At 42.2% G+C, this 8,443-nt stretch overlaps 1 protein-coding gene across 2 annotated transcripts; it reads right to left on the reverse strand.

The window, feature by feature from the left end:
* Positions 1 to 588: 588 nt before the first annotated feature.
* LOC111232845 (transcription cofactor HES-6-like) lies at positions 589 to 3,964 on the reverse strand. Of its 2 annotated transcripts, none has more exons than XM_022760511.1 (4): positions 3,711 to 3,964; positions 3,310 to 3,396; positions 3,129 to 3,210; positions 589 to 1,952 (listed from the first exon to the last, which is right to left on the reverse strand). In XM_022760511.1, the coding sequence occupies exons 1-4, from the start codon at positions 3,795 to 3,797 to the stop codon at positions 1,486 to 1,488; spliced, it is 723 nt and encodes a 240-aa protein (XP_022616232.1). In that variant the 5' UTR covers positions 3,798 to 3,964; the 3' UTR covers positions 589 to 1,485. The 2 variants fall into 2 exon arrangements, with proteins under 2 accessions (XP_022616232.1, XP_022616233.1); XM_022760512.1 differs by having other exon boundaries at positions 3,310 to 3,391; positions 3,711 to 3,826.
* Between the last annotated feature and the right edge of the window lie 4,479 nt (positions 3,965 to 8,443).

The following is an 8,443-nucleotide window of genomic DNA, read 5'->3' on the forward strand; positions in this document are numbered from 1 at the left end:
GGAAGGAGGGGCCGCGCCGCTCTGGGAGCCGCCGCCGCCGCCGCTGCCGCTGAAGGTTGATGGCTGGTCCAGACAGGATCTCACAGCCCTTTGTTAAAAAGCTCAATGTATCTGAGGTGAGAGCGACGATACTTGGAGAGGTGCGACTCTTTCATGTGCGCACACGCACCGCGCGTCCTCGTGGTGTGAGGGGACTGCAGCTCGGATCCCAGAAGGGGCGGGTGTTAACAGGAAGGAGGAGGATATGATGCGGATGATTATTTATTTTAATGTTGAGTATTTCAGAAAGGGAAGTTTGCTTTTGGCACCAAAGGGGCCCTAAGACTGTGTGACCAAAAACATACAATTTGTGAGGAAAAAGTGTAAAATATATGAATAATATTTAATTTGAAAGCCTAAAAAGTAGTTTTCAGTGGTAAATTAACATTCCCTGTAAACATTTTTATTTCTTAAATCTTCCTGAATTAACCATCACCTTCAGTTTTATCCTGTCTCCGGTGTTAATCCTCTGTAGCATTGATTCACATCAGACAAAAAGCGTGTCAGTTACATAGTTTTATTTATGAAATTCAGACATTATACTGGCAAAACATTTCTAAACATCATTACAACATAAAGTGGTCATTCAGAAGGAGGCTACTGGTCCAATAAACTACAGGCCTTTATGAAATACAATAGAAATATTTATATTAATCAGAGGCATTGCCAATCTTCTAAAAGAGCTTTTCTCCTCATACAAAATCCTATATACACAGAGTTATTGACAAAAGAGGAAGTGTAAGCGTCCTGAACTGGTCCTTTTGTTATAAGTGTGTTGAGAGGGACGGTCTCTTCAGGTGTAAGGGGAAAAAAATCACAAGCCAGGGTGTCACTACTGAGAAGAAAAGGGGGAATACTTTCAGGAAGGCCCCAAGCTGGAGGGGCCCTTGAACAGAGGGACCCATCTGATAAGAGAAAAAGGAAAAGTCCACCTTTTAACACTCAGATTTACACGTTTTTCTGTGATATCCAAAGCACTCAAGGAATGTTTTTCTGATGAAATGTTGTTCCATATAACTTGCACTGCCTGATGCTACATCACTTAGTGGTTTCCTACATTTCCCAGAGTTCCAGGTAACGGCTGTGAACTTGCTGCATCAGTTGTGGGTGAAGAGAGAAGCCACAGTCATTGTCCCTCCTTGAATGCAGACTGATGTGCGGTCGACTGAGGCAGCTGTCAGGACAGTAATTGGTCGCTTTGTCTCTTATTGAACAGATTTTATTATTGAATATCAATGCGGGGAGTCCAGAGGAAAATCCATGCATGTGGCCAGTTATCTGCAGGGGTAGATGAGTCCAGAAATGCAAAGCACACCACCAAAAACTGTTATTTTGAAAGTGTTCATAGGGTGGAATTTTCCCTTATATGTATTCAGCAGGAGAGCTGAGTATCACAACATTAATGGACACTCACAAACCCTGCTGTAATGTATCCCATCCAGCCCTCTACCAGGGTCTCCACATGGACCGAGGGTAGGTCATGGTGGGCATGCTCAGGGCCTCCCTGTTCTCCATGCCCTCTGTGGAGCTCTGGTTGTGCTCGCTGTCGGTTTCGTCCAGGTCGGAGCACAGGTCCTCGCTGGACGTAGTGGAGGGGGCCGGGGAGAGGGCAGAGGACGAGCCGAGGGACAGACTCCTTCCTCCAGGTGAAGCCAGAGTCGCGCAGAGGGACTCGCCGCCTCCGTGCCAAGTGCTGCCGTTGCTCCCAGAAGTGTCTGTGATTAGATCCATCAGCACGTCCTGGAGGTGGTCCTCATTCAGGGGCATACACTCCAGGAGGTGGTTGAGGAGCTCCGCCGCCACCGTCGCATCTATCCCAGGACAGCTGGACACAAACATGTGGACCTCGTGCATGCACTGGATGTAGCCGGCTGCAAACCTCTCACTGGCTTCTCGGTTGAGTGCGTCTGTTTCTGCAGGAGGAGACAGAAAGGTGTGAAACGACTCTACTGCACTTGTACTTCTGCACCACTGCTTGTGGTCCAGTACAGTACGGTTCTGGAGAACTAATACTTTACATACCGATTTCCAATTTGTACTGCTCCACTTTATTTCAGAGAGAAATATTGCACTTTTTACTCCACTAAATTTGCTGACATCTCAGTGAGTTTATATACAATTTTTCAAACAAAACGTATCATCATCTTATGAAATAGGAGGCATTGTTAAAGATGAAAAAGCTCAACATGAATAATATTAATCCACCAATAAAACATATATAAACCTCTAAAAGGAATCAGTCTTTATTAGTATGTTTTATATTTTAAGTACGTTTTTTTCATCAAACTCTACTTTATGTAAAATGTTAAATGCAGGACTTTTCCTTGTGATGTTGTATTTTTAAATTGTGATATTGCTACTTTTACTTAAGACCTCACTACTTTTTCCACCACTGATCCAAGTCATTATCACTGGTCAGTCGTTGGTTTGTCTCAAGACTTTCAGGAGCGGTGTGATACATTACCCAAGTGACAACACTGAATAATTGGAGACCTAAAAACTACTGCATTGTTCCCTCAGGTTGTTCTTCAGGTGTTCTACCACAGATGCATTTGATCAATACGCTCTTGTCTTATTTCAAACTTGGTTGGATGAGTCACGTTTTTCCAGATAGAGCAGGGTGATATATCATTGTAATATCATACTGTCATACACTGCACATCATGTAGCATTTTGGATGTTGATGCAGCTTTCATATCATAAGAGTTCAGCTTCTCTGAATGTGTTGGACCAACATCATTTCCATATTTCTAATGGGTTATCGTTTATTTTCCCTACATATATTGTCACCACCAAACTATAAAGACATAATTAATAAAGAATAACTATATTAATTACGTCCTTATATTTTGGGTGTAAAATGTGTTTATCCAACAAACATGACTACAAGACTGAACATCATCTGTTTGGTTCCTGTGGTCACACACAGGACAGATCACTGGGGTTAAAGAGGATGTAAACTCCCGCTGTCAGGGTTTGAATAAGAGCTAGTGCTGAAAATATGCATCTACTTTTTAAGATTAACTAGACTGCTTGAATGAGTATCGGAGTGTCGGGCTATAGTTTGACCAAATCTGTAGCCTACACACCTTGGCTTCTGTTCTTCAGGATGTCCTCCACCTTCTTCACCGTCATCTCCAGCACCTCTGCGTTCTCCATCTTGGAGTGAAACTGTGGGGAAACAACCAGCAGAGCTCCTTTTAGAAACTGAATCTACGTCCGTATCACAGGGACAGGTGACCTCCGGTGCACTGTGCGCCCCGTACTCACGTCTGTGTCTGCCAGCAGAGTCCGCAGCTCATGCAAACTCTCGTTGATGCGAGCTCGCCTCTTCTTCTCCACCAGAGGTTTCCTGGTCTGCGGGAACACAAAGATCACACTTTAATAAGAGAGAAAAACATTTCAGGGACAATGTCCTTACAGCGGTGGATCTCTGAGTACGAGGAGTGTGCACGCGTAAACGAAAACCACCGGTGTATATTAGTCGCTCTGTGATTAAAGTTGCATCTATGAATCAGTAAATTCCCTCTTGAGCTGGAAACTCTTGGCAAATAACTGCAGTTTGCAGCGATGTGATATGCGTTACACACTGATGCAGTGTAAAACCGACGTGACAAGTGCGTCATAGCCAGGTGTGTCCAGAGAGTGCGTTATCCCCTGCGTAGCTCTACCTTCCTGTCCGCTTTCTGAATCCCATAGTAGGACTCATCGTCTTCCAACCCAAGTCCGGTGCTGCTGGGCCGAGCCGAGGGGGCCATGTTGGTTGGATCGCCGCTTCTGAGGCTTCTCCCGCTGCTGATTTTTTTTTTTTTTCCTCTGGAGTCGTCTTCAGCGAGGGGCAGCTGGCAAACGGAACCGGTTACAGGAAGAAAAAAAAATCAACAAACTCGCAGGCGAGGCGAGGCGCCCTGTGTTTATTGTGCAATCCTATTGAGACGTGCTGCTGGCGCTGAGTGGCTGTTGTTAGTATTTATAGGGGCTTATTACCATGTGAATAGGGGCTGAGCTGCTCTTGCTGGGGGACAACAGAGCGCACACGGCCGGAGCCAATGAGCGCCCTCCCCTTTTGTCTCCGGTCAGCCCCGGTCTGCGCCTCGTAGAGCTGGACGGGCTTTAATCAGACAGTTTGTTGGGTTAGGGGGCCGACCGCGCTGTTTTCCCCCGTCTGTTGGTGCTAATGCACTGTGTGTACTCCCATTCAGCTGTGCAAAATTCATTACCATGCAGAAGCAGATAAAGTGATGCCTCAACTTTCATTTTTTGATAATAACTCTGATTAATGTTCAAATAACTTTTAGACGCAGCCTGAAGAATATGTGTTTATTCATGAGGGGGTTAAATGGATAGAGTATATTGGAAATATCATTTTATAGCCTGCATTACCTAAAGTAATGCTTATTATTTGAAGCTATAAACTCTTATGTAATTGTCTGAGAATTTAGCATCTCAACACTTCTACCACAAGAATTTGTTCATGTCTGTTCTTTGCCCTACCCATTCTTCTTTCTGCCTGCTTTTGTGTCCGATCCTCAGCAGATTTACCCGGCTGTTAGGCGGATGTAACGCGATGCCTTCAGTTGGCAGCTGCTGCTGGCGGCCCCTCGACCCAAACTGAATCAGCCGGGGGAATTAAGGGCCCTTCTCCAAAGAAAGCGACAGGTGTTGCCCCTGCGCCTCGTTTGTTCTGCCCGTTGTTTTGTGACTTCTGATTTGTGTGCAACTGCATTCTCACGTTGCCTGCTCTGCTGCGAGAGTTTATAATATTTGGCTGCTTTTGCTGATAACGTGTACCTGTGCACGGTATCTTTACTTTAATGTGGCGTGTTTCCAAAATGCAAAATATGAGGCTGGCATCCTTTAAATAACACATTGACTGTGAGGAATTAAATGAAGCTGGCCTGTGATATCAGTATCAGTAGTAGTTGGATGTGCTGGTTTAGTCCTTTTGCGCACAATGTCTATTTGTTTATGTCTAATAAGGGCGCTCAGCCCTCTGCCCTCGTTATTATACGTGTTTTGTACAAGGTATTATGATGCAAATCACCTCTACAATAGAGCAGTTCTGTCTGTTCCACACAGGCATCTGTGCCACCTTCCAGGTACATGTAATGATTTAGCCTATCACCAGGCGCTCTTTTACGCACGGTATTTCCACAATTGCGCAGCATTTCCGCAAAAAGCACCACTAAACTCTAGTGCCCCAAATAAAGGAAGAGTTTCAGACCTTTGAAGTGGAGGATTTTTGGCACCTCGCCACCCCCAGATCCCTGTTCCAGATCTTTAATGGTGTGGACTGTGGAGGGAGCAGCTGTCTCGGCTCGCTTTTGTTGGTGAGCTCGCTGAGGGACCAGCCCCCCCACTCCCTTCAGACCCGCCGACTGGCGCCATGTGGCGACCAATCAAAACGGCAATAATAGCTGGAGAGCTGGCCATATGCACTTTTATACCTTTCTATTTTGCAAATGATGAATCACGTGTTTATTTAAGTCGCAGCCTAAATCCACCAGAACACTCTACTGTATGTTTGTGCGCAAAGATGGAGATGATGACTGATGCTATAAGATGCTCCAAACTCCAAATGCTGCAACTTTCTAAAATGTTGATAGTCTGCCAGAGGGAATGTGACACTAGCAGCCTAATACAGATCATCAGTGGTGTCATTGTCTCCACCATAGGAACATGCAAAATCCTGTTCCTGTCAAAGGCACCCTTCACTCTGTTCATAGGCTGACCTTAGGTGTCTGATCCTTTCAATCTCAAAAACATAAACATAATTGTATTTTATGAATCTGCAGCTATAAACTCCATTAGCCATCTTGTCTTTTGGCAGGAAACGGAAATCCTACCTGACAGCCCTAAAACAAAAAGAGAAATGCTGTTTAATAATCTGGGTAAATGATCTCTCTGGATTAAATCTGAGGTTTCAAGTCTCTGTGTTATCTTAGGTTCAGATCTGAGATTCAACTCACAGATAGGGCGATGAAAACATCCTTTTTCAACTTTAGACACAGCTAAAGTAGCCTACCACAATTTATAAATCAAAAAGGTAATGGAAAACTAATTCATGCCTTCATTTCAAGCAGACTCGATTACTGTAATGAACTTTTTACTGTCCTCCTGGAAAAAAACACTGAGAGACTTCCGCTCATTCAAAACTCTGCAGCTCAGCTATGAACCAGAACCAAGAGGAGAGAGCACATCAGTCCAGTTTTACATGCCTTGCACTGGCTTCCTGTTACATTTACAAGTGATTTCAAGGGCCTCCCTTATATACAAAGCCCTTCATGGGCTAGGACCAAGCTACATTGCTAACTCCCTTGATAAACTAGTTGCCTTCAAGAAGAACACTGGATCTGCTGTTGGTTTACTGGAGGCTCCCTGCAACAGCTATGAAACTATAGATATCAGGCAAGCAAGCCACTATTATTATTCAGTGGGTTTTATTTTGTTTTTAATTATGTTTTTCTACCCCTGTTTTTATGTGCATGTAATGTCATTGTTGTAAAGCACTTTGAGCTGCATTTCTTGTCTGAAAAGTGCTATACAAATAAAGTTAAGGCCTATTTTTATTATTATTGTTATCAATATACCTCCATCTTCATACGTGCTAAAGGGTCAATTCAACTAAATCCCTTTTTTAACATACTTTTTTAAAATCTTATCTCCACTGATATCTGGCCGTGTAGATAATTTATGCTTTTGTGGAGATTTTGAGGTAGGCTACTGTTTCAGTCACCACCATGATACAATGGAGCTGAGTGGAACTTTACAAAACATCAATAAATGACATGACACATGAAAAACTCAGAGTCATGTCTGGCCAGTGACAATGAGCTGTACTCTGAATAATCCACAAACCTCACTGTGAGCAGTTTTCATCTGAACTGCTTTCAAAGAAATAGCACCTATGGACATTTTCATGGTAGAGAAAGCAAAGGCGTTACAAACAAACAAACAAACAAGCCAACAAACAATGGCTCTGTTCTATTCAAGTGTCCCAGTGAGCAGGAACAGTGTGGAATTCAGTCATTGTTAATTTTATTATTTACACACACCTGTGATTTTCCTATTGTGACCTGTCACATTGTCTTTTGACACAGCTTTGAGCACCATAAATGTATTTCATCCACCTCCACTGTATTAACTTGACAGCAGAGGCTTCAGAGGAAGACATCTGAAAACCTCAACACATAAAACTGAAAGTGACTCTGAAACCTTGGCCTTTATTAATTGAAGACATTTTGACATTTGACAGCAGGAAAAACAAAGGTGATGGATGGATTCAGTTAGCTGCTTCAGTTTCATGGACTTGGTTTTCACTGTTACAGCTTAGAATAAGAAAAGAGCCACAGTGTTATTTCTAACACCTCTGCTTTTCTGACTCTGACAAGTCTAAATATCTGCTGTGAAAAAGGCTTATATTCACTCTCATTTTAGCTCTGTTACAGAGATAAACAGCAAAAGAAAATCAGAGCTAAAATAAAGTATCTGACAAAAATATCTGGGTTTAGCTAGTACCTAGCTAGGTGTTTCTTCACTAGCTACTCATTAACTTTCTCTGACATTTGTTGCTGGGCCGGTTGTGTGTTTATCTTAGTTTATTTACTGAAAACAGCAGCCTGTTGCTGCTGGAAATGCAGTGAGGCTGAATTATTTAGTATCTGCAGCTGCAGCCTTTAAAACAATGAGCTGAAAGAGGCTGAGAAGATGCACTGAGCAGCAGAATCTAGTTAGAATTTGAGAGTGACCCATTTCATTGATTACATGATATTTGCTTTGAAATTTATATCAAGGTGTTGATGAATGCAGCTTAGAAAATGTTCCCAAATGTTAACAGGCTACAAGAAGTTTACTTTGTGAACTAATATCTTTTTTTTTTTTTTTCCAGTTATAGGATTTTTAACACTCATCTCTACCTAATCATCCAATGGTCAAAAAATCAATTATATTTCCATATCTATATTTGTATAATAATATTAGTAAATAACCTGAAAAATTGGGTTCTCCTTGTGAGACCAAGATAAACTGTTATATGTCAGGGCCTATGTCCTGTTCTTCAGCATTGCATGGCCACTATAACACAAATATGAAAAGATAATGGAGTAGAACAACTATATATGAACAATATCATTCATAAAGCTGAATAAAATGTAAAATATGTTTTATTATTATTAATGTTTAGGTTAATTATACAGAAATAGAGGAAGACATGAAAATCTATGCAATGGCAAGGAGGTGGTCTAAGAAGTAAAGTCATGCCTTATAATATGAAATAAATAAACCTGTTAATACAATAAATACATGAAAGATTAATAAGAGCCTTCTATAATGCAGGCTACAAGAAGTCAACTTCTGAAGGGAAGTACTGAGAAAAGGTCTGTATAGAATCATTATAGCACACCTA

Source organism: Seriola dumerili, unplaced genomic scaffold (genome assembly GCF_002260705.1).
Source record: "Seriola dumerili isolate Sdu_G_001 unplaced genomic scaffold, Sdu_1.0 BDQW01000337.1, whole genome shotgun sequence".
Lineage (NCBI taxonomy): Eukaryota > Metazoa > Chordata > Actinopteri > Carangiformes > Carangidae > Seriola > Seriola dumerili.